The sequence below is a fragment of the Drosophila bipectinata genome, chromosome 3R (assembly GCF_030179905.1).
Source record: "Drosophila bipectinata strain 14024-0381.07 chromosome 3R, DbipHiC1v2, whole genome shotgun sequence".
NCBI classification, from domain to species: domain Eukaryota; kingdom Metazoa; phylum Arthropoda; class Insecta; order Diptera; family Drosophilidae; genus Drosophila; species Drosophila bipectinata.
Window position 1 is genome coordinate 20806858 of NC_091739.1, and position 25036 is coordinate 20831893.

General features: G+C 45.8%; 4 protein-coding genes across 8 annotated transcripts; 2 read left to right on the plus strand and 2 right to left on the minus strand.

Annotated features, from left to right (window-relative positions):
- Nucleotides 1-69: 69 nt before the first annotated feature.
- Best1 (Bestrophin 1) lies at nt 70-7768 on the plus strand. Of its 5 annotated transcripts, none has more exons than XM_070281337.1 (8): nt 70-415; nt 2476-2647; nt 3645-3755; nt 3815-4571; nt 4626-5018; nt 5731-6385; nt 6497-6541; nt 7121-7768. In XM_070281337.1, the coding sequence occupies exons 2-8, from the start codon at nt 2577-2579 to the stop codon at nt 7450-7452; spliced, it is 2364 nt and encodes a 787-aa protein (XP_070137438.1). In that variant the 5' UTR covers nt 70-415; nt 2476-2576; the 3' UTR covers nt 7453-7768. The 5 variants fall into 5 exon arrangements, with proteins under 5 accessions (XP_070137438.1, XP_017091341.2, XP_070137440.1 ...); XM_017235852.3 differs by having other exon boundaries at nt 70-400; XM_070281339.1 differs by having other exon boundaries at nt 70-400; nt 4626-4868.
- A 503-nt stretch (nt 7769-8271) lies between these two features.
- LOC108121609 (zinc finger protein weckle) lies at nt 8272-10233 on the plus strand. Its single transcript, XM_017235841.3, has 5 exons — nt 8272-8509; nt 8570-9157; nt 9214-9585; nt 9643-9992; nt 10046-10233. The coding sequence occupies exons 1-5, from the start codon at nt 8333-8335 to the stop codon at nt 10188-10190; spliced, it is 1632 nt and encodes a 543-aa protein (XP_017091330.2). The 5' UTR covers nt 8272-8332; the 3' UTR covers nt 10191-10233.
- Invadolysin (leishmanolysin-like peptidase, invadolysin) lies at nt 10223-23007 on the minus strand. Its single transcript, XM_017235840.3, has 8 exons — nt 22103-23007; nt 14323-14477; nt 13188-13218; nt 13040-13122; nt 12871-12982; nt 12180-12565; nt 11417-12123; nt 10223-11354 (listed from the first exon to the last, which is right to left on the minus strand). Exons 1-8 carry the CDS (start codon nt 22250-22252, stop codon nt 10897-10899), a joined length of 2082 nt encoding a protein of 693 aa, XP_017091329.2. The 5' UTR covers nt 22253-23007; the 3' UTR covers nt 10223-10896.
- Nucleotides 23008-23336: 329 nt separating this feature from the next.
- On the minus strand, nt 23337-24867 carry LOC108121535 (transcription factor Ouib-like). Its single transcript, XM_017235678.3, has 4 exons — nt 24639-24867; nt 23838-24559; nt 23673-23783; nt 23337-23618 (listed from the first exon to the last, which is right to left on the minus strand). Exons 1-4 carry the CDS (start codon nt 24753-24755, stop codon nt 23441-23443), a joined length of 1128 nt encoding a protein of 375 aa, XP_017091167.2. The 5' UTR covers nt 24756-24867; the 3' UTR covers nt 23337-23440.
- Nucleotides 24868-25036: the final 169 nt, after the last annotated feature.

The window sequence follows — 25036 nt, forward strand, 5'->3', positions numbered from 1 at the left end:
TCGCACTCGAGTTCAGCACAGCTGTCGTCGAATGATTTTCGCGAAGCAGTTTCAATTTCAAAGAGTCGGTCGTCGAGTGCGGAAGCGAAAACTCAGCTCCTCCGGTCCGAGGTGCCATTTTCTTGAATGGCCGCCCCACGCTAGAGTCTGTCTGTCTGTCTGTGTGTGTTAAGTGTGAGCGCGAAAGAAGTTCGGCGGCAAAGCAAAATAGTGGAGCATAAAGGCCAAGTGAAGAAACTACATGAAGAAACTACATAAAGAGAGACGACGACGTTCTTGCTTCTGTTTCTGTGATTGTGTTGGTGGCCCTTCTACCTCCGGGCTACCTGTGAATTCGTTAACTCTGTTGTTGTGACGCCTTGCGTGCCGTGGGTTGAGGCAACAACATGCAAAAATAGTGGTATGTAAACACGATGTAAGTGTAAGTGACCGTGGCGCGATTTAATAACAGTGCACAACTAAAATCACTGAAAAGCCAGCAACTACACACAGCATTTGAAACCGCGTGACTGGGGGGGACTTCAAAATCGATTGAAACTTCCGAAATAGCCGAGAGTCGAAACAATGCCCTTCTATATATACTTGCAGATATGATATTGTATGTAGTATACACAGTGTATAGTGACTCATCCGGCTTTGCAGTTGCAATCTCCCCAGAGGAATGAGAATCAAAACAAATTATGATTTGGTGTCATAAGTCCAAGTGCGTAGAGAGGAAGCATCATTCTCGGTGGGGTTATCGTCTCTGTGATTCATTCTAATGCGACTCACTACCATTATAAGTTTTATCTTTGACTTTGATAGTTCAATTTTAATTATTTTCTTGGTTATTCATTACCCAAGTTACTCAACTTGCCTTAGGCTACAGTTCGAGAATCTTCATAAAATGCAATGAGCTCTCCTCCGAGAATAATTTAAATTTAGCCACGCGCCTTTCTGGCCCACTGACAGCTCTCGCACTCAAAAATGTCATTAACCTCGGCCATTTGAATTCGAATGTTGTGCCGTCAAGTTTCATTCAGTGTAAGGAATATCGAATATTATGCTAATGCGGAGTGTAATGACAAAAGCAATCGCATTCCAGTTACAAAGCTCTATAGCTATATTGTGTGCTTGGCCGAATTATTTGTCTTTATAGGTCAACAATGTTGTCGTTGAAAGTTTCCACGCTTGCTGGGCAAATATTGTGACCATAAACGAAATGCATTCAAGCAAACAAGGGAAGAGGTCAGTTCCTCTGAATCCAGCTCATTGATATCATTTTTAATAAACAATCTCATTGGACAAAGGAGACAGCGAGTTGATTTATCTTTCGAGTATCACCCTCCGTTATTGGAAATGGATCGAAGGGTTTGGCCTCAGAGCTACCCTGTTTTAAGGACTAGTGGCTTTGTCTAAAAAAAATCTTGTTTTGCCCACTCTCTGTCTGGCTGATAATTAACTTTCCGTTTATGCCCTCTATATGTATATCCAGTTGAAAGTCTCATTCTTATCGCACTCTCAGTTTATTTACCCAACATTTAAAACGCTCATGCGCCTGCTATTCGAGAACAAAAAGGGAGTGATAAGCCAGCAGGCTTTTCTAACAATTTTTTTAAAGAATTTATGGAAAAATAATCACCGTCAGAGCCCTGCAGCCCGATGAGTAACCTTGGCAGACCCCAGACTGAGTACTACGTCACTTTATATACAAATGTGTTTTATGAGCCATTCCAAAAGTAAACCGAACTAAATATATACTCAAATGAGCGATCACTTTTAAGCTGAGCATACCTAGCCAGCCCGTAAAGCCATTGAATGATGTCATGATTTCCCAAACAGTGGGATCACATGGGCCAGACCCGGCTCGCTCTTGGTAGTACGGACGGTTCCGGTACTCAGAGCCCAGTTCGTGGTGTGATTTTTGATCATTAGCTGAGCGGGTTCGCAGAATTCGACGCCTTTTCAGATATACGTATATTTTCCTCGCTCAGTGAGCTCATCTTGTCGACGTTAGTACATAATGTGATTCCCTTGGTGGTGGCATTCGATTCTCGAGCAGTGTTTGCTTGGCTAATTGGTATCTAATCGAGCTGGAGGCTGACCCCCGGTGACACCTCTCCGAATCAAATGGAGACCGCCCGAGAGCCACTCACACTTGACTCTGACATCGCCCACACGCGAAACGATCTGAGTGGAGCAGATAGAGATACATTTGTATCTGAACATGCACCAGCTGAGCTGAGCTCTTTGTAAATTGCAGCAATTAATATAATCGGGAAACTACTGTTGCATTTCAGCTAAATGTTAAATGCACATCAATTGTCCCACCCGACAGGCTTTCTACATTTGTCGTTGCATGTCTAATTGTAAGAAAAATCGATTTTAGAATTTCAAATTGCATTACCACTAGTACCTTGTTACCTTGTCAGCGATTCCTGGAACCGCCATGAGCAATTACATAACCTTTCTGATCTACACTCCTCTCTTCTACAGACCAGCCAAGAATGTGCCAGATGCGATAAAAATAATCTCATGTACGGAGTAGAGCAGCAAACAAGCTAATTTGGAGGAGGAACCGAAAATAAAGGCTAAAAATGACAATTACGTACACAGGTGAAGTGGCCACTTGCCGGGGCTTTGGCTGCTTTCTCAAGTTACTGCTCAGGTGAGTTCGAGTTAGCCGCTTATGTACTCCACAGATATAGCTGCTTAGTGTGAGCCCGGTGGGAACTTGTTAGCCGTTTGCTAATTATAGAGCATTGACACACTCCGGACAATTGGAGGGGATAGCCAGCCCGGCGACTCAATTGCAACCGATGCAAATTATAGAACTTTTCCACTTTCCTTCGCAAAAGCTCACTGCAATTGCGACTACTCCCCCACCCTCCCTTGGCTAGCCATCTAATCTAGACTCGTGTTCTCATACGTCCGACATCTGTCACGGCTTGTTGTCTGAATTATAATTTAATGAAAGAGTAATGAGCCGAGGGGGGATACAGCTTTCCCCCACGCGTTTTCCTGATAATGGACTCTGTGGTTATGCCTCTAAAACTAATCAGGGGGCTGCCAGTTTGATGATCCAATAAAACCGCTGTCGATATCGGATAGGGACTAACTAGCTAGTATTGGAAGGGGAATCTCCCACCATGATTCAGTTCTATTCTCCCTAAGGGGCTGGCTCACAGCTCAAAAATCATAAACTCTGTTATTGTTTTGGACCTACTCCTAGTTCCAAGATATCGTCCGATTGTTTCATTATATCACGCATTATTCATCTGATAAGGTTTATAAATACTGTCGTCTGGTCGTCACGACGAAGCGCAAATATTTCTGCCAGTAACCCAAAAATATATACATATTTCGTTTTTATGACGTTTCCGTGTCAACGACAAGTGGCCAAAAATTCCGACAGGTTCCGTAGGAAGAATTATAGGAAGGCATACACTATCAAGGGCAGAGCGAGTCAAGTGCCGAATCTGGATCGCGGCTTTACGCGGAGTATAATGCCTATAATTATTGCTGATACGAGCCAATCATATGCTGATTAGTTTACGTAGGAGTCTATTTATACAGTCTGATGTACGAGTATCTGGAGTGTTGGACTAGTGTTTATTAATTGGCCAGCAGTTTTCAAGTTCCTAATCCCAATTACTTTGTTGCAGATGGAGAGGAAGTATCTACAAGCTAGTGTGGCTGGATCTGCTGGCCTTCCTAACTATTTACTATGCGATCAACATGGTGTATCGCTTTGCCCTAAACGATGCCCAAAAAACGTAAGACAACAACAATATGGATCTTAAGACATATTTTCAACAAACCATTCCATTTGCAGTACCTTCGAAGCCATTGTTATGTACTGCGACAGCTACAGCGAACTGATCCCGCTTTCATTCGTTCTGGGCTTCTATGTGTCCATTGTGATGACCCGGTGGTGGAACCAGTACACCTCCATTCCCTGGCCAGACCCCATTGCAGTCTTTGTCAGCTCCAATGTTCATGGCCAGGACGAACGAGGTCGTGTGATGCGGCGCACAATCATGCGATACGTCTGCCTCTGCCTTACCATGGTCCTGGCCAACGTCTCCCCGAGGGTGAAAAAGCGGTTCCCCGGTCTGAACAACCTGGTGGAGGCCGGCCTTCTCAACGACAACGAGCGGACCATCATCGAGACCATGAACAAGGCCTTCCCGAGACCTTCGAAGCACTGGCTGCCCATCGTCTGGGCCGCCAGCATCATCACAAGAGCCAGGAAAGAGGGTCGCATCCGAGACGATTTCGCCGTGAAGACGATCATCGACGAGCTGAACAAGTTCCGAGGCCAGTGCGGCCTGCTCATCAGCTACGACACGATCAGTGTGCCCCTGGTGTACACCCAGGTGGTCACCCTGGCGGTCTACTCCTACTTCCTGACGTGCTGCATGGGCAAGCAGTGGACCGACGGCAAGATGGTGGGCAACACCTCCACCTTGAACAAGGTGGACCTGTACTTCCCAGTCTTCACCACGCTGCAGTTCTTCTTCTACATGGGATGGCTCAAGGTGGCCGAGTCTCTGATCAATCCTTTCGGCGAGGATGATGACGATTTCGAGGTTCGTCCTGATTTCGCTTTCAAAAATATTAAACTAACTAGCTGATCCTTGCAGGTAAACTGGATGGTGGACCGTAATCTGCAAGTCTCCTATCTGATCGTTGACGAGATGCACCACGACCATCCGGAGCTGCTGAAGGATCAGTACTGGGACGAGGTGTTCCCCAACGAGCTGCCCTACACCATTGCCGCTGAGAGGTTCCGCGAAAACCACCCAGAACCGTCCACTGCCAAGATCGAGGTGCCCAAGAACGCGGCCATGCCCTCGAACATGTCCAGCGTTCGCATCGATGAAATGGTTGGTAATACTAACGGCGGCAACACCGCCGCCGCTCCGGATGTAAAACCGCCGGGTACGACTCCGGTTCAGGTCTCGGGGCAATCCGAGCTGCCGCAAAGCGTGCAGTCCGTTACCTATGATTTCCCAAAGGGCTCGCCAGATGAGGAGGTTAGAATCAGAACGTTGGTCGCATTTCCTAGCGTTACGAAGCATTGGCACCTGACAACTCTCAATTGGTCCTTCCAAATTGAACATCATCTCTCGATCCCGTCGAGACTAATCAGAAATCTAATTCGAAATCAAAAGTTTCTAACCTCTTTTTCTCTGACATTTCATTGGTGGACAACCACTTCGTTCATACATATTGGCATTCTGAATCACAGCGGTGCTTGGTAGTTATAAACCTAACTATAAATGTATAAATTTTTGTTAATTAAGACCCAAGAGAAGGGCTTGGTGAAGGTTCGGAAAGATATAGAATCAAATCACTACTATAAAATTAACCTAAATCTTAAGAAACCAATAGTTGTTTAACTTTACTCTTAGACCTACCTTAAGAGCTATGTAAGTACCCTTCCTGTTTAACCAACCTATCTCTAAACTTTCACTGGGCCCTCTCCTCTGTAACCCTAATCTAAGAACGGTGTTGTGTCTCCCTACGCTTAAGAAACTGCCTACTAACTTTTGATTCCAACTGTCTGCCTACAGCCTATTAAGTGTCTAACTGCACCTTGCACTGCACGATTTCCAAACGCTTTCTGCTGCAATGAAAGAGCGCACTTTTTAACGGGTATCCGGTAATCCGAGCACAGCGGAACTAAAAACACACTACGAATCCTTAGTTGTAATGTTTACTAATTCACCTCCTTTCCCTCATCAGGCGGATGATGCCAGTGGCATACACTTCTCGGCGGGCAACGGAAAGATGCGACTTGGCTCCTCGCCGTCGCTGGTTAGTGTTTCGGGCACCCTTTCCCGGGTGAACACTGTGGCCTCGGCGCTTAAGCGATTCCTGAGTCGCGACGATAGCAGGCCGGGATCGGCCACGCCCAGTGAGGACCAGAAACCCTACCGTTTCCCAGCCAGCGCCAGTTCAGCCAGCCTCACCGGCAATGTGGGATCAGCGACATCGGCAGGAAAACCGCCGGGCAGCTTGAGAATTACCCAGCAGGTCATCGAGGAGGTGGACGAGCAGGCCACCATTACGTCCATGAGAGCCAACGAACCGCGCCCGAATATCATGGATATCTTTGCTCCGACGTCTACGTCCGCAGGAACTGCCCCCCTGCAACCTCCTCCTGCCCACTCCGAACCCGTCGACATACCACAAAGGCCTCCAACCTACAGCCGAGCCCAATCCCAGTACGAGCCCACTCTGTTCCCGCCCGGTGGCGTGGACGCCCTGCTCAGCACATCGGCTCCCGCCGGTGGAAGCCCGTCTATGCTCTCCACGGCCGCCACGGCACCCAGTTCCCCCGTGGGAGATAGCTCCAAGTCCCTGTACGATCCCCAGAATGCTGCCAGCCGGGAGACGGGTAAGTCGAAGATCCTACTCCGGTCGGAGTGCCTCTACCCACGCTTCTTAAGAACTCATTTTAACAATTATCTTCATTTTCAACAATTTTCAATTCGGGAACTTTTTAAAGAGAGGCCCGATGCCCCGCAGGTTTTCAGGTGGTTCATCACGCCCGGTAAAGTTCAAAGTTCTCATCAATTGGCCCCATTAACATTGTTGAATTCTTTAGCTTGCTCAACTCTGTACTAGTTGCTGTTTTTTTATTTGTTGAAGCCTTTGTTCTGTTTTCCAGCAGGTGTTTTACGATTTCCATTTCAAAAAATTATTTCTTTAGGGTATTGTTAAAAAAAACGTAGTTATTTATGATTAGAACTCTTAGTAACTCTTAGAATTTACAAAACTGAGTCGTTTTACTTTCCTAAGTTTCTTTTGTTGACTTTGTATTTCCGTTTCCATTAATTGGTAGAAAATTTTAAAATACCTGAACTTGTTTCGTTTGTTGGTTCTAATTTTAAAACCTATTGGCATGTGTTTTTATGAGGCGCTGCCCACGTTTTTGATTACTAACCCCAGCTTAGCCTACCACCTAGGGGTTTCTGGATAACCGAGTAATTAGTCGTTAACCCCGTTACTCCAAAAATCATATTAATATCCTTACCCCGCCTAGCATTAGACCCTGCACGTTGCGTCCTTCTCATTTATTGACCTTTGTTTTATAATTTATCTTACTAATAACGATCTTATTACTTTCCAGTGGAAAATATCGATCTGCGGGCTTCGCAAGACCTTCTGGTCAATGCGGGAGCTGCCGAGCCGGAAGTGGACGAGGGCGATGATTTCGAGAAGCTGAAGGCTGCTCGCGAAAAGGAGAAGCTGATGCGCCAACAAAAAAATCTGGCCAGGACTATAAGCACGGCCCCTGGAGTGGATCCTACGGCCGTGCCCTTGGTCCCGGTTATCCCAGTGGCTGTTCCAGTGCCTCAAGCGAATCTACCAGAAATCCCCTCCAGTGCCGACCTCCTGGCTGGCGGAGAACTCGTCCCAAGTTCGACGATGAAGTCGGAGGATGCCATTAATGGCAGTTGAAGTGAAGCATAGTATTTTTTTGTTTGATAGTTTAAGTCGTTAGTGCATTATTTAACTACCTAGGCTTATAAGCTGAATACCTATACGATATAGTATATGCCGCTGAAATTGAGGATATGCAGATTTACGGACATTTACAAGAATGCTCATAAACTAGACGTTCGAAACGAGCTTGAGCTTAAGTGAGCGTGGACACAAATTAACGCAGTTAATAACAAATACTAATGTATAAGTAGAAAGTGATTTACATTTTATAAACATAAGTTCTTTTGTAAATGGCTAAAATAAATAATGTTATTGAAAAGTCAAATGAAAATTGTCAATGTGTTTTTAATAATATTAACTGGGGATCCCCAAATGGAACTAAACAAATTATCGCATGCGACTTTTTCCACCAAGTACATTATTTCCAAAAAGTATGCCACAGTTCTTAGCGGCCACTCTATATAGTCTACCATAAACGTATATCAATATGTATATATGTACAGCCAATAACTATAAATCAAAAAAAGATTTTGCAAACAAAAATATTACGTTTTAAAGCTCCAGGTTTATTTTTCCATTTAAATAAAAAAAACGCCATGGTTTTCTACCAGGGGTGGAAAAACACGTTAGTATTTATCGATAGTTGCCAATAATACTAAATAATTTAGTTTCTTTAAAGCTTATATATTAAAACAAATATCTTTCCAATAAATGGAATACTAGAGGTAAATAATATAACAAAAAAATAGTTTGAAAAATGAAATATAATTTTACTTATTTATTTACCTTTTCCTTTGAAAATACTGCAATCAATCTTTGTTGCATCCCTGGTTACCCCACGCTTGCCAGCCCTCGATATTTAACAAAACAAAACAGATTTAAATGAGTCCATGAAATGTCCAGCCTACCAGGAACCGAGTCGCCTTCTAGTGATGCTACAATCTGGCGCCGTTGGTGCCGCCTTTGCGCCAAGGATCATCCCAACAACAGAAACGCTTACTATCCGAAGGACGAAGGAGAATCTTGGTCGAATACACTGGCAATGGCCATTGGAAAGTACTTTTGGGTGGATGTATGCAATTATTCCTCAATTATTGGTTGTTTAGATCTCACAACGGACTAAACCTTTCAGATTAAACAGGAGGACGAGCTGAGCAATCATCTGTGCACCGAGTGTTTCACCTTGATAGAGCGCCTTATCGAATTCTCAGAGAGAGTCCGCCGTGTTCAGACGCTTTTCAACAAGCTGTCAAACCTAAATCCAGGAACCTCAGCAAATTTTGAGAGCCTCCGAACGGAGTGCGGCTTGGTCTCCAGCGAGTGGAAGCATGTTATGTCCCGCGCAGTTGAGGAGTCGGAGCCCCTAAAGACCAGCGATGGGGCTCGAAAACTAGAGGAGCTTGTCGCTGAGCTGGAGGTGGAGGCCTCTGAGGAAATGGGAACTCTAGATTACATAGAAGACGAAGAGGATGCACATTTTGAAGATGAAGAGTTCAAAGAGTCGGAGATTATTGATATGGAGGAGAACATTAAAGCTGACGGTCAAGTGGCAATGAAACCAAACGAGAGTGTTTCAGATGAGGACGAATTTTTGGAAGATCTAGGCCTAATAATAGAGGAAGATGAGGACGAGGATGAGGATGAGGAAGAGGAAGAGCCATTGTATGAACCAACCACATACAAGTGTAACATTTGCAGCAAAACCTACAAAAAGCACAAAGTACATTCATGGATAAAAAATAAATATAATCAAATTAATGACCTTTTATTTATCAGGCCTTTCAACGCCACATGGAAGAGATCCACCACACACCACCGTCGGAATCGCCGCAGCTCGAATGTGATCAGTGCGGTTTGAGCTTTAGTAGGGCTTCCCAGTTAAATGCTCACTATCGCACCCACCAGTCTAGCAAAGAGAAACAGGACAACTGCTGCCCGCACTGCAATAAGAACTTCACCACGGTGGGCACGCTGAAGAGGCATATAGAGGGAGTCCACAAGCAGATCAAGCCGTACGAATGCGCTCTTTGCGGCAAGGGCTTCAAGTATCTAACCGGACTCAAGGAGCACAAGCTTGTTCACACCGACGACTGCCCCTTCGAGTGCCCGGTTTGCCGCCGGAGGTTTAAGAACAAGGCGAGATTAAAGGTACTGCAACCACTGGCCTATAAGAAATTTCAGTTAATGATATACAATGTTTTCCAGATCCATTCCGACATTCACAGCTCCAACATTTACGAGTGCACCATATGTGGGATGAAGCTCAAGACCCGCAGAACATTCAACAAACACAAGTTGGTCCATTCGGACGAAAGGCAATTCAAGTGCGATGTCTGCGGCGCCTCGTTCAAGAGAAGCAAGACCCTGAAGTCCCATCTCATTTTGCACACTGGCATTCGACCGTACAAGTGCAACTTCTGCGGCAGGGACTTCTCGAATGGATCCAACTGCCGGTCGCACAAGCGGCAGACTCATCCTGAGGAGCTGGCCGAAGAGGAGAAGAGGGGAATATCTCGGTCCACTCTCCTGCCCCTGATGGACGAACTGACCAAGGCGTAAGTGGCCCAGGCAATCTTCTGTTCTATTTACTAAGTTAAAACTATTCCAGGTCCAAGCTCATCAAGACCCCAGCCAAACGCAGCAAAGCGAAGAAAATTGCCAGCAAAAGTCCAGTGCTGACCACCCCATCCCCATCAAAAAACCCGGATGATGTTATCGTCTACGAGCTCGTGCAGGAGCTAGCCTTTTCCTAAGTATTCCAGGCAGTCGCAATAAAAATACAACGTTTTACATTTACATGGGTTACTCGGTATATTCACAATGTTTTAAAATCTTAGGGGCTACACTTTATTATTTGAGGGCTAGGTTTACAAAACTTCTTAAATGCTTGATAGGCAGCTGAAATAGGGGAGAATTAATTGAAAATAAAAAATAATAAGGAAACTAAACGATTTCGAAAACATTAGACGTAATAAATAACAAAGATTTTTAACAATTCGCGAGGGGGATGCCGGCGAATCCCCTAATATCAAGTATTGTTTGCAATAAGCTTTGGAATGTTCAGATCAGTATTAGAGAACTCGGAACTGTCCTTAGGTTTCCTTAAGATTTTAAATAAAATCCGCAGACACACTTAGCAAAGATCACATTTTTGGGATGGACAAATTATAATTAGGAATTACGATTGCTAATTATTAGGTACTCAGGTCGATTTACACGAAATATTTCAATTAATTTGAGCTGATTATTATAAACTAAGAGTTGCGCCAATACTTCTCTTCCTCCTCAACGCTTGCTCGCCCAAAAAATCGACCCACACCACACTGGAGAACCTCTGACTTACACAATCTACACAAACTTAGAAAAATTGAGCTTATATCCTACAGCTAAAATGTACAAATTTCTCTAAAATACACAGACAGCGTTAAAACCGCCCCGCAGGACCGAGGGATCATCCATCTAACTGAATGCCCATCTGAGGCCCAGACAGAAGAGGGCGGTACTGATTATGGCCATAGAACGCTTGAGCTCGCTGCCTGCTCCACAGGCGAGATTGTCGCGCGGGTACTTGTTGAGCGGATCGGGCTCTTCGCCGGGTCGACACTGCTTTCCCTCGGCGGCGAACTGCTCCGCACATAGCTCGTGGCACGGAGGACACATGATGGCCCCCTTGTGCAGCCATCCGTTCGCAGCGATCCGGATGGAGAGCTTCTGCCCGGGGAAGGAGCACTTGTAGCTGTAGTTCCCGACCAGGATGTGCAGCCTGCCGTCGAAGCAGTCGTACTTGTAGCAGCCACTGCCCCAGTGCTGCCACTCGCGGGTCTGGTGGCAGGAGCGCTCCTCCCACATGGACTCGCTGTGGTCGAAGCACTTGGCACCTTCGCCGTAGCTCTCCAAAGCGAAGTTCTTCTCGGGCTCTGATAGAGATAGACGGAGAAATATTAGTAAAGATTAACCCCTGATGTCTTATAAAACTTACTAGGATTGTTCTCCATGAAGCGACAGTGAGATCCGCGCACTATCACGTTCTTGCTGCGCCAGGTGAACTCCTGGATGTAGGGACAGTGGTCAGCCAGGGAAACAGATCCCCCGTAAAAGCCCTCGTCGCCATCCTTCACATGGTTGAGGCTGTCGAAGTTTTGGTATCCCTTCGGCAGCTCAAACTCATGGCGTATGAGGTTGCACAGGGCCACCGAGTTACGGTCGTCCGTGCACTCGGTTTGCAGGGGATCCTGCTTCACCTTGGAGCAGAAAGGATGTATGGAACGACCTCTAGCATGATTCATCTGTATCCAGTCCTTGCAGCTGCGCATCGCGAACGCACATCCCAGGCCTTTGCCCCAGGAGAGGGGCGTGGCCATGGAGTAGTTGGCGCGGTACCAGCCAGAGTCCTCCATCAGGGCCAGCGTGATTCTTGAAAAGACCGGCGACTGGGTGTGCGTGCCCGTCATAGCCTCGTTCTCGAGGATACGTTTTTCCCAGTGGGTGAGGGCGGTGCCCTCGCCACCCTGGTCCTCCAGCTCAGCTCCCTCCAGCTTATCGCACCCAAAGTGGTTGCGCACCTCGGCCACCACCCGCGGAGTGACCATCATGTCCACCACCTTGTGGACGTGGCCGCCTCGCACGGACCAGTTCTCTCGTACCACCTTGCGGATCGTCTGGTTGCTCCATTGATGAATCTGCAGCCTGATGGAGAAGTTCCCGATTAGATTGTGCCTCGAAAATGTGTGTCATCTACTTACTTCTCGTTCAGGTACGGTTTGCCGGTGTCCGACTTGCGGGGAGTCCGGGGCTTGCCCTCATCGTCCCGGAAGAAGGCGTACAAGCTGACGGAGAAGCCCAGGGCGTGCAGAATCTCGTGCTTCACGGTGGAGATCAGCGTTTGAAGCTCCTGCGGCTTCGTGCTAATGCTGTCCGGGCAGAGATTGGCGTGCCCGGCGATGGGACGGTCCAGCAGGGCCTCCTGTTGACAGTGCGCCGCATAGGCCACCGTCAGTCCCTTGAAGCATCGCTGGGTCTGGCGAGCCGAGACGTAGAAAACAAAGTCGGCGTTCTCTATGCCATCCCCCGGTTGGGTGCTGCTGTCGACCCGGCAGTTCTGCCCAGTGGCGTTGCAGACCCTGCAGACCTACATAAGAATTTGGGTTAAAAATAAGGTTCCTTTGAATCAATGGTGAGTATAGTTTGGTAAGAAACAATATTTTTAAATGTGAACCAGTTTTTCCTGGCCGTGGATAATTGAAAACCAAAGCGGCTATTAATCAACGGCCTTTGGTGGAAACCAGTTTGAATTTTAAGAACTTTTTGCTGGACAACATTTACTTCAGCCAAGGTCATAGTTTTTCACAAGAAACGTTCTTGCTTTTCTGGCTTGAAGTGTGGAAAGTTCGTTGAAGTTCAAGGGGCGCCTAGACGTCATCAGGCTATACTCACATCCAAGTGCTCGTTGGGAACCTGGACCTCTCCGCACATGGTCGTTGCCTTGCAGTGGTCGATGCAGTGGGTATGGCCATTCTTCACGTACACCTGGGTGCTGTCGCACTTTCTAAAAAAAATCGCAAATTGCAGTCTTGAATTATTAAGCTCTTGGATGGGAACTCACCTATTGAGCCGGATGACTCCCTTCGTCTCCCGCACCATCAGCGCCTGTTCCCAAAACTGCACGGCTTCCGGTAGCACAGTGTCCTGGAGAAAGGATTTAATTAAATTCCTTAGCACTGAAGCCCAAAAAGCTAGGTATGTTTACTCACATTTATTAAATTGAACTTCTCCTCCTCCAACCTGAAAGTAGTGAGGAAATATTTTGTTTATTAGATTTCAAGAGCCAGAGTGAAGGCCCTTCAGAATGATTTCAGAGGGGCAGCAGAGCATGGCATTTGGATATCAAATAAATCTCGAATTTCTGGAATTCACTCGAATTGCATTGTTGATGCTTTCACCCTTACAAATACATAAATCAGCTTTGGAGCACCTCCTGTTAATAGGAATCCTAGCTAGTCCTTTGTGGGTCCTTGTAAGCCTATTTCCTATTACCAAGAAAGCCTCAATTACTTGCTCAGCATAAACAGCTTCTAACTAGCCAACTTGAAGCAGATTATCACAAGTCGGATATTCCAAATATTCATGAGGTTTAAGTATCTATATCCCCCTATTTAATGGAAGCTAAACAAACAACTTTTACCCGAAGGTCACGATACAAACCCACTCACTACCTGGTTGTTGGCTTAGGCATCGGGCTAATTGTGTACCTGTTAGCACCTGTTAGAGTCGCCTTTCCGCTACTGACTTATTAATTGAAAGCGAAATAAAAAACCCAAAATTAGAGTCAAGTGGGACTGTTGCCACTTTCCTGCCGACCTTGTCCTCCGATCCGATCAATCGATTCGATCGAAGCCACCTGCCAAGTGCCGGATGGAGCAATCGATGGGGCTAACCTTAGGAGACACCTCTGATTTGGACAAATTGCGCACACACCGGCTAGCACTCCACCAGCACACACTCGGCTAACCAATTTTGGAGCGGGCCCGAACTGTTACCCAACCCAGCGAGTGTGGCAGTAACGGTAACGGTGCATGGCCAGAGCAAAACGTTAGTGAGTTATTTTTCGCTTTTATGTTAACTTGACATTCGGCCAAGTCAGGTGGTGGGCTGTTGTTGCTTTTTCGTGTTTGTCTGCTTGGCTGGCTGCCATTAAAGCGCAATTAAAGGCAATCTTTCGAGCTGGAGCGGAGCACTGCACTTGGAGAAAATTAGTATGCAATGCAGCTGCTATTTTATTCGACTAATTATCCATAAACCTTGATTTACAAATTTTTAATAGTTTTTCGGAGCTTAATCTGGCCGAACCCACATGCAAATCTCTCAGTGCATAGCTGGAACACTCACCTGTAGACGGAGTCATCGTAGACGAGCAGAATCCGCAGCGGTTGCTCGGCGGCCACGCTGCGCCGCCGCACGCTATGCCTGGCTGGATCCCGCGGCTCTCCGGCGGACTCCCCGTCCAAGTCATCAGCCAGTTGGATGCGCACGCCATGGACGACCTATAAACGAGCCAGAGATATCAAAATTGGTAGCAGAAAGTGAGATTGGGGTAGAAAGGGAGTTGGCTATCAAGAGTAAGCCATCAGCCAGCGGAGCCAAACGAAAGCGAAATTTGTTGTTAACTCTTAAATGACGACATGTTGTCAGACAAATCAGACAAAGGCCGCAGAAGGCAGCTCCGTCGCGGTAATTGGGCTCCCCAAATTGCAGGGAAATTAATTTTAAATTGCCCGCCAAAATGTCGAACGATTGGCACATCCAAATGTCAATGATTTGCGGGCTTGTATTTTTGGCTATTTTCCCTTTGGCCTGTGCCTGTGACTTGTTTCTGTTTCAGTTACTGCTGGTGTGCCAATTATTTTGGCCCCATTGTGCAATCGGTGCCAATTATTAGGAATAAATTAGACGACTTCGTTGAATATGCATGGCCCTGCCCCCGGAGATAATCTGCTGGCAGCCAGATAGACAAAGCACTTGACACTCGTCAGCATAAATTGGTCGACGGCATCCCAGAGATACGCTCGAGTGCGGCCAGAAATATATTCATCAAGTGGAAGGGAGTCGGTTTTTGTATCATTCCGAATAATGCCCCACAATTTTCAGGCTGGTTGATGCTTTAAAACAGGGATCGGCACCCCAATACATTGTTATGATTTTACCGCATTAGTGTTAGTAACGAATAGCAGAAAGTAGGCTGTGTGCATGACGTTTCACACATGTATACTGTGTGTGTGTGGCAGAGCTCGGGCAGAGAAATTTCCTATGCCCCCGAGATAGGGCCGTGCCGACCTCTGCTTTAAAATAAACACTGTCCTAATTTAGAGCCAGCTTATCTGCCAAGGACCTCAAGGAGGGCTATTGGCGGGCTGGGAGTGTTCTTGGAAGCCCTTCTCTCGGGTGGGGAGAACGGGGGCTTTCATCTACGAAGACAAAGGGACATCAGACATCAAAAGCCAGACACAGCCATTCCATCCAGCCAGTGAGTGAAAGGCAGTGGCTTCAAAAGCATCGCCATCGACAAAGCCAATTGAAATGGTAATAAAGCTAATTTGCACATATGTTTGCGCCTGAATCGGCAGACAGCTTAGCCCCCTTAATTGGGGCTTCAGAATGCAGAGTGCAGAGTCCCCCTGGTGGGAAAAGATTGGCGAGGAGTTCTCACTGGGGAGTGCGACCCGACGGCTAAATGCCAAAGTCGAGACACCTGCGCGAGCCCGGCTCAGTACATTCCCCCATTTGGCCAAAGAACAACAATAGTTGCGGCAATGGCGATCTGACAAAAGAGTTTGGCATTGAATCGAAGCCATGAGCTAAGCCATCAGTGGCGTGGCTCCAGCCAAGTGCCGAGGGTGCGACACCAACCGGAGATCATATCAAAGTCATCGAAGCTCTAATGACTTGGGATCAGCGGCTCGCGGAGACACCATGAATCGTGACATTATCTGTCTGTCATTGTTGGCTTAGTTTGCGAACATCATTGTTTACAATAATAATTATCTCAAAAACGACTAAAATTTATCCGAAAGCCTAATTGTAAGCCCATAGACAACCCCATCTTGAATGGCTATTAGTCTTCCTGTCACGTGCCTGGTTGATGTGCTAGTCCACTCCCGATGACAGTCCCCCTCTCGTACTCCGCCCTGCCAGTGCCATCTGCCGATGCGATAAAGCAAACGGAGCTTAAGCCGTCAAGAGATATATCTCCAGAGCCGGCATTAATCGTGACAACGACCCTCGAAAAAACGAGATATGAGCAACATAATGTACGATCTTCACATTGATCGTGCCCAGAGCTCGGAGCAGTGTCCCCCGCCCTTCTGCGGTCGAGTGCATCGAAAAGTCGTTTAAGAAACAACGACGAATCATCTTAGGAGCGTTTGGCAGGTGAAAGATGATGACGCACAAAGTACCATTTGACAGGCAATGAGCAGGGGGGAGGGGAGGGGCGGGATATTGGCAGCTATAGCTATAGGTGTCAATAACTTGCGGCATTAATGCAACATGCCACTTGCAACCCAGATGCATTGTGAAGCGAACCGTTAACAGACGAGTGACTGCAATCACTAATGGCTGGGCTGTTTTCATAATAGCCTAGCCCCAGAGACATATATTTAAAAGGTGTCAGAGGTGGGGGATTAATTGAATATTTTAAATGATTTATAAATCAATTAAGCCTATAAATGAGGGGTTTTGAAAGAGCACTTTATTAAAATTCTGACAAAAACATAAGCCATCATCAAAGAGGATTTTAGGACAGAGGGAATATTTAATTTCAGTATCGTTTTTCCTTGTTAGTAGATAGAATTTATGGCCAGGATTTAAACCAAAGGGAAAACCATTTATGGCCACACTTTCTAAGCACGGCTCGAAGGCAGATGGACTTACCCAATCGGCTATAAGACGTAATCCCCAACCGGCCTGCATACTAACACACATCCGAGATGGCAAACAAATTTTTGTCGGTTTGTGGGCCACTTTCAAGCGTGTCCAGTCGCAGCTTTTGGCCATGCGACTCACGTTTAAGCCAGAAACGGTAACAATTTGAAAAAAAACCAAAAAAAAACGAAAAGCTCGAAGAGAAATGCTCGGATTTGGCACAGTTGGCTGCGCCGGCGCCCGAGCCGCCTGATCGCCTCCCGTATTTACTTTTCAGGCAAACAGATGGGCGAGGTGCCACAAATAGCCAAACTGCAAGCCACGCACAGTGGCTCTATGGCCCGAAGGTGGCTCGGGGGGTCCGGATTATGAGGCCCGTCCAGTTGCGCATGCGCATGCTAATTTGGGCGCGGGAATCGATCATCGACGGCGGTTGGGTAATTATTTACGTCTGTCGGCCGGGGCAGTCATAATGTCTGTTGATATCCCCCCTCCCGGGGGTTTGCGTCTTCATCGCTCACTCACTTTACACTCTCTTCCGCAGAGCTGGGAGGCACGGAGAGAAACAATCGTAACTTTTTTACCGACTTGGCTAACCACCAAATTGTTAAATCGGAATCGGAAGCTAGAGACTATAAAGCCTGCAGAGTTTAGTCATTTGTTTTAAAAAAGTCAATTGCGAAAACTTTCCAAAAATATTCAATAAAAAGTCTTGATAAACATTTATTCAAAGGTCATTGCCAAGATTGCAAAATCAATAAATCGGAAAATAAAACAACTGCATTAAATCAATGAAACGCGAATAAATATTCAAGTGTTGATGAACCCCAGCCACATTATAAATTCCCCATTTATCATGCTTTTGTTTATTTGAGATAATATCCAAAGACCTGTTTCCATTTTTAATTGTGTGTTGGGAAAGTGGGTTGATTTGGCAATTTAAATAAGGGACACGATAGACATTAGTTGGCTATGCAGGGGAGTAAATTATACTACTATGGCCCAATATGTCCCATTGCGATGGCTATATCTTTATAGAGATGTATTCAATCCTTGACAGAAACAGCTTTAGCTATTTGAATATCGATTGCCCATCAATCTGCATTAAAACCTTTCATCGAAATATATTTCACATTTTTTGTCAAAATTTCTATTGGACCCCTTCCGAAGGGTATAGTATGATCTATATGGCTCACTGTGATGTCTATATCTTTGCCAATTCACAACCCATCCTTGAGCGGAATACCTTAATTGATTTGTAGATCGATTTACTTTCTATCTGCATCAAAACCTTTCATAAAAATATTTTTTAGATTTTTTGTCAAATTTTCTGTGGGGTTTCTTCCAAAATGCGTGGTATGTCATATAGGGCCCACTGTGATGCCTATATCTTTGGCAATATATATCAGATCTTTAAGCCTAATACCTCAAACGATTTCTACATTGATTCCCTATCGATGTGCATCAAAACCTTTTATTGAAATATTTTTTAAATTTTTTTAAAATTTCCTGATAGTCCCCTACCGCGATGTGAGTGACATGGCCTCTAAGGCTATCTGATTAGTCTATTTCTTTGAAAATATATACCAGATCCTGAAGAAAAATATAATACCTTAATCGATTTGTAAATTAATTTCCTATAAATTTGCATCAAAATATGTACATCATCGAAATATTTTTAGCATTTTTCTCAAGTTTCCCCATGAACCTCTTCCGAAATGGCTGGAATGGCCATATGGTCCCGTACTATGTTTATATATTTCTTAGTATTTATCCAATTAAAAAACCTATTAGCTTCAATGATTTGTACATCAATTCCCTATCGCTATAAATCCATAGATTCCTATCTTTAGAAAGGAAATATTTTCTTTCAGTGTCGTGAGCCTCCCGTTCCCCATGACTGTCACCTGGCGTTCAACGCTCGCTCAAGTTCGGCAGATCAATCGAAGCCGGGCTTTCGTTTGCTCGTTTTGTTTGGGCTTTCACTTTCGTTGGCCAGCCAGGCCAGGCACTCTCCCTCTCGGATTCAGCTGGTTGGAACTGCTCCACTCTCTTGGTTGGTAGCCGGGCTTTGCCGATGGCCATTTGCATGCTGCTGGTGGAGCTCTTTCGCCCGCCTGCCTGTTTCTGACTCATCCGAAGCCGCATGCCGATTATTTTTGCTCGATTGGCGCGTTACCTCACCGTTTGACCGCAAAACTAAAGGTGTCGACCGGCTGTGGGTTACTTAATTAAAATTGTGGAGCGGATAGGAGAGGCTAATCTAGGAACAGCAGCTCATCGAGTGATTATTTGCGCCGCCAACTCAATAAGTCGAATTGAATAATTGGGATCTGTTCTAGCTGCGGAATAAATAGTCCATCTAATGAATCAATCTTTAAAGCCTGAAAACAAACACTCTGTTTCCTATGCCAATTATTCGAGAAGGTCCAATTAGCCAGCCATTAAATCAGGGGGAGGCACGTCTGCTCCGGACCAGGGACACTGAAAGTCAGCAAATGGCACGTTGTGGGATTGCACAAGCTCAGAATGAATGGAACTGAAATTGGATGATGGTGTCTTGCCCCAGACCCAATCCTGCACTTACACAAGGACTCGACCGCCCAACGACCCTGGGGGCTCTTCCCAGGAAACCAAAGAGGAGCTGTTGTTTTCCTGCTGGAGACGGAGACAGTCGCCTGAAATTACTTGTTGCCAGTTGGCAGTTGGGTTTTGTTTCAAAACAGTTTTCGTTTAATGGCCCTGAAGCGGCGTCGTCGTCAGGCCGCACTGCGATTGCGTTTGGCATTCGCTTCATAAACGTGTTTCCTCCGTTCGCCGGAGATAAATTCCAGATTTTTAGTGGCGTCTATTTGCGGCGATTACTGTGTCTGCGATTGCCACGGCAACTAGTACTCCTACAGATGCTAATAGTGGCTGCTGCTTTCAAAGTTTTAATTGAATGGAACGGCAGATAAATGCTACTGTTACAGTTTCTCACTTTCTAGTTAAGTCCTACAGTTGTCACTCTTCTGAGAAACAAAAGAAGATATAATTTGTCGTATAAGGTAGAAGGTAGCCATAGAAACCTCTTCATAACTGATTACTGACTACTGACAGTTTCCATTTAGTAAAAAGTTGACTTCGCGAAGCTCACCTGTAGCTGCGTAACTCGAACACGTAATTCGCCAATTAAGCTTGCAATCCAATCAATGAGGCTGCCAGTCAGAAATGTTTTCACCCACCCAGCTTTTAAAGAAGACTCCCAGGGCTTCTTCAAGACCCGCTTCCCCTTCCAGGAGGAGCTCTAGAGTTTCGTGAATGGCTTCTGTCGCAACTTTTGTGGCAGGTATCTCTTCGATTGTTTGCCGTTTGTTTCGACGGGTTGATAAATATTTAATCGTGAGGAATGGATGGGGGCGAGAACCGTCGGATAGGTCCGGATAGACACCTATCCACTCAAAATGTAAATGTGGGATATAGCTTGTAAAGCAAGTAGTGCAAGTGCACCTGCATTTGCATTTAAAATCTGTTGGGTAAGTACTACACTAACAGGAGTACACCTGACCTGTAACCCGACTCAGCTCCCTTTAATCCCAGGTGCTTTTATAATCAAAGATTTGTCATTTTTATATTCAATAACGAACTTAATCTCCTAAAAGTGAGGAAAGCTTATCCGCTTATCCAGTCAGTTGCGAGTACAGTCCGTAGCATCACTGCCAGCCCAGAACCCACTGCCCGGGCAACGTGACAAATGATTCAATTTGGGACTCTTTCCCATTGTGGGGCTCGTTGTCGCCGCCCCTGCCTTCCGCAATTTATAAAAGCCTAATTAGAATTGAGTGCTTGGCTCGAACTGGACCGGTTTACAACACGCTGGGGGATCAGTGGACTCGGCCCGCATTTATTTATTTAATACGTCTACTTGTCGTTCAATCTGTGTTCATGACAGGATGAATTTCAATCTGGATGAGCGACGACGGGTCGGCGAAGAACGATAAGGTTTGGAGGGAGTCTGCGGCCAGTGACACTGACTTGTTTTCGAGTTTACAACAGCTCCAGTTACGGATAATTTAATTAATTACTGGCCGGGCGACCTCGACTAAGTCATTAGACAGGGGCTGAGTTAACTTCCCAGTCGCCAGGGCTGAGAAGGATGGAAACCTTAGGGGATTTTCTAATCTCTGTTAGCTAATATAGCCTCTAAACTTTACAGACTAGTATATAATAATTAGCTTTAACCTCAAGTATGTACTTTATGGGGATTTCAAAGCAACCAGAGCCGACTTTACCCCTTGCCCGGGTAGGGTAGTCATGTAAATTCCCCCCTTGCGCAATTGACGGCGACCTCTATTTGCGGCGACGACGCGCCAATTAAAAAATGTCGTTGATTGGAAAGCAGAAATAAAAAATGAACCTTAAAACAAAAACAACTCGAGGTCCCCCGGGGCTGGAAGTGGAAATTATCGCAAATGCAACAAGTTGGCGGACAGCCTCTGACATTAAACCCTAAGCAGCCGCTCTTAGACGCTGCAGGTGGAGGCGGTTGGGTAACCACATCGGGCTAGTAGCCGCCACGGGCACCACCTGAACACCGACCACATTGCATGATCTGGATCTCGAATGCGCATACGATTATCTTTCGGAATTAGTCAATAAGTTGTGGTTGCCAATGCTGTTATTGTTTCAGAATCATTTTCTACTTCTGTTTCTCATTTGGAGGCTATGTCGTGTTGGAGGCTATGTGGGAATCATGGAGAACCATGGCACACTGGGGCCTCTAATTATGCCGTTCCGCGGCGGGCTCCAATCAATTATGAATTTCCCGTGAAGCCAGGACCAATTAGGAGCTTGCTCTAATGAGCACAAAGGACACACACAGCCAGAAGGAAATTCGAGAACAGAAAGAATCAATGATGTGCCTGCTGGGGACATTTTCCTAATTTTCCACCGCCGCAAATCCCCAGTTTTCCACGAATTTTTCAGTAATTAAGAGAGATGCTTTTTCAAGTTTAATGATTTAATTTTAATTTTGTTTTTATTATTTTTATTTATTAATAAAAGTGAATTCCATTTGGAAGTACAATATCGATTTTTGAAGCAGTTCCTTGTTTTGAATTTCTCTGGGCTTGAAGGACTCTGGAATGTCCTTTTGTTAAACCGTTCAAGGCTTGACAGATTTCTGGTTGCCAGGAAACCACAACAACACACTTTCGCTTTCACGCTCTAATTGGATTCGGGATTCGTATAGGGATTCATTGGAACTCACCTCATGGGCCTTCGGATGCTGGTGCTGACAGTTGTGGGCAGTGGCGGCAGCGATTAGCAGCCAGGAGCAGAGGCCCAGGGCCAGGGGCAGGAGTTGAGCCACTCTGAGAGGGCCGAGGCGGCGGGTAGGGGCTCGGACGACGATGACCATGTTGCTGGGTGCGTGGGACTGCACAGGAATCCGGAGAGCTAATTATAGCAGCATCTCTGCCAGGCTATAGCAGCGGGCCGTATTCATGGGATGTGTATCGTATCGCTCGGTGCCTGCATTTATGATTTCTGAATGTTTGTTGGCTTTTGTTTGCTTTGTCAATTAAGTTGCGAAACCGGCTCCGAGTCCCTTCCTCGCAAACACACCACTCACACACTGGCACTTGGCACTCGGGCTTGCAAAGCACACAAGCCTTCTATACTGTATGGCTGTGGACCACTTTGTTTTTCGGGTGGGTGTGTCCGTCCTCCAATCCTAGCCCACGCCAAAATATAAAAGCAAAAACTTCAGCCCCTCTCTGCAGCTCTGCAGCTAGTTTTTGTTGTGGTTTCTGCCTAAATGTCAAATTCTCATGAACTGTCCGGGCAGCGAGTGCATTCTGTGGGTCTCCAACAACCTAGCCGCGTTCTCCCACTACAGGATACGAAAGGTTTTCATTCAAGAAAATAAAAGTCCCGAAAACACTCCCGGACGGGGTGGGCGATTGGGGGTGGATAGCAAGCGGCGGACGAAAAACACTGACGCCGATGACGAGCGATACCAACTCCCCAGCCAACTACTCCAACGTCTCGTTTCGAATTTGCGCTTAATGCTTATTCGCGTTTTCCGGGGAGCAGCGAAACGTCCGCGCTCAGCTGTTAAAATTTAAGCTTTGAAAGGGGGGCTGCTCCACAACAAGCGCGATGCCCATTGTACCTCGGACCAGTGTGACCAGAGCGTGTAACGCCAAAGAATACATATATTTACTAACTTAACATTGATAAGTATCTATCTTATTAACTTAATCAAAGGCTAATAAATCTGCGTAAATTTGATGATTTTTTTATTTAAATATAATTATATATTTATTTCATTTTTATAAAGGTTGGAGGCAATGTGAAGTCAGCTGTGATCTGGCCCGCTGTTAAACATTAACATTCTGTTAATCCCAAAACCGCCACTTTTTGAATTAAAATAAGCACCTTTACAAAAATAACAAATTATGGCATTCAATAAACACCTCAACATGAAACGAGGCACAATATTTTAAATCAAACTTTTATTTATGATAACTTGAGCCCTATTTTATAAATTTATACAAGAAAACAAACCTAACGACGGTAGTAAAGTTAGAGAGGAATGTGTAACTTAATCAACAAAAGCAGCCAGTCCATCGTATCTGGACCGTCTGGGCTTCCGCTCGACCACACTGGTCTTCCGCTCGACCACACCTTTTAACGAATCTTCCCTGGCCTTATGAGTCTTAGACCGCAGGTGCTGCTTAAGATGAGTATTGCGCTGAAAAGTCTGGTTGCATATGGTGCAGCTGAAACAAAGTCACTTATTAATTGGCCTAAAAACCCCTTGCAATGGTACTCACGCAAATGCCCGTATGCCGGAGTGGATGAGCTGGTGGCGCTTTAGTTTGTCCGACGAAATGAAGGATTTGCCACATTCGTTGCACTTGTATGGGCGGATATTGGTGTGAGTCCTTAAATTAAAAAATTGTATTAAAGTGATATGACCTGGAGAAGCTAACTCTTACCTCTCGTGTTTGGTACGGTGGCCAGTGGTACCGAAAAATCTTTCGCAATAGCGGCAGGGGTAGGGTTTTAGGCCCTCGTGTACAACGCGGTGGTGCTTCACTTTCAAATGCTCGGTGTAAAAGTGTTTTCCGCAATCCTCGCAGGTGAAGGGCTTTTCGCCCGTGTGGGTCATCATGTGAAGCTTAAAGTTGCTCTTGTACTTGAATTTCCGGCCGCACAATTCGCAGACATCGTTGCAGTACTGATACTGTCGTCTCCGCTCCGCAATCTCCTCTTTGGACAGGTTCTTCCACGACACTACGGCCTTCTTCTCTTTGGGAGGCTTGGGTGGGTATTTTCTAGGACGACCTCGACCCCTTTTAGGCAAGACAGGCAGTTGATACTCTGGATGGATTTCAAGTTGCTGCTTCAAGGGATCGTATTCGGATGCGTCTTCCACCGGTTGGCTTTCCGATTCTTCGCTGGAGACGTCATCCTCTGCTCCTTCCCCCTCAACGAATGAAGTTTCCATCATAAAATCTGGCAGCGCATCGACACTGCACTCTATCTTGACATCCACGGACTCCTCGGGACCTGATATCAGTTCCGGCGTAGTCGGACATTGCAAGGGCTGCAGTTCCCTTTGCGTTTGGAGACAGCGGTCCCTGAAGGCAACCGCTTGCTGCAGTTCCAGGACGCAGCAAGCGCATATGTGACTGGGCAGTTCTGGTTCATTGGGGAGCTGTAATCGAGGAGGTTTGCAGAGGAGCCATTATTAAAAGTAACATCAAATCGTTCTTCATGCATCAAATTATATTTACCGTTGTGCCCGAAATTAATTCCAAATTTAGTAACAATTTGGCGCTGTCGGGACCATACAGATACGTGGTGCTGGTGTCGAAAGCCTCGGTACCACAGGCTCGACATTGCAGCGCCATTTTTGTATCTCGGCGAGTTACAAGCCCTTAAATTACAATTTGTACGAACATAAACAAATATTTTGTTTTAGGGACGAAAAAAGCACCAAGTGTTTCAAAACGTTTGAAACATATGAATTTTACAGCACTTACACTGGTTGCTTTTACAGAAAATACCAGCATTCCAAACCATTCCAAACTTGATTTTTATTGCTACAGTATTATTCAGTATTTTAGACTTTAGACTACTTGTTTATGTGGAAATGATTTCACCAATGAATTTTGGTGGAAATTGTAATAAA

Excerpts from the sequence above, each read along its gene's own strand:
- LOC108121609 (XM_017235841.3), top strand. The coding sequence starts at position 8,333 with ATGTCCAGCCTACCAGGAACCGAGTCGCCTTCTAGTGATGCTACAATC. Across the intron at positions 9,158-9,213 it reads AAACCTACAAAAAGCACAAA|GCCTTTCAACGCCACATGGA; the intron begins GTACATTCATGG and ends TTTATTTATCAG. Across the intron at positions 9,993-10,045 it reads ATGGACGAACTGACCAAGGC|GTCCAAGCTCATCAAGACCC; the intron begins GTAAGTGGCCCA and ends AAACTATTCCAG.
- Invadolysin (XM_017235840.3), bottom strand. The coding sequence starts at position 22,252 with ATGGTCATCGTCGTCCGAGCCCCTACCCGCCGCCTCGGCCCTCTCAGA. Across the intron at positions 13,219-14,322 it reads TACGATGACTCCGTCTACAG|GTTGGAGGAGGAGAAGTTCA; the intron begins GTGAGTGTTCCA and ends CACTACTTTCAG. Across the intron at positions 12,983-13,039 it reads GGAGTCATCCGGCTCAATAG|AAAGTGCGACAGCACCCAGG; the intron begins GTGAGTTCCCAT and ends GATTTTTTTTAG.
- LOC108121535 (XM_017235678.3), bottom strand. The coding sequence starts at position 24,755 with ATGGCGCTGCAATGTCGAGCCTGTGGTACCGAGGCTTTCGACACCAGC. Across the intron at positions 23,784-23,837 it reads CACCGTACCAAACACGAGAG|GACTCACACCAATATCCGCC; the intron begins GTAAGAGTTAGC and ends TTTTAATTTAAG. Across the intron at positions 23,619-23,672 it reads TCCGGCATACGGGCATTTGC|CTGCACCATATGCAACCAGA; the intron begins GTGAGTACCATT and ends ACTTTGTTTCAG.
- Best1 (XM_070281337.1), top strand. The coding sequence starts at position 2,577 with ATGACAATTACGTACACAGGTGAAGTGGCCACTTGCCGGGGCTTTGGC. Across the intron at positions 3,756-3,814 it reads CTAAACGATGCCCAAAAAAC|TACCTTCGAAGCCATTGTTA; the intron begins GTAAGACAACAA and ends TTCCATTTGCAG. Across the intron at positions 4,572-4,625 it reads AGGATGATGACGATTTCGAG|GTAAACTGGATGGTGGACCG; the intron begins GTTCGTCCTGAT and ends TGATCCTTGCAG.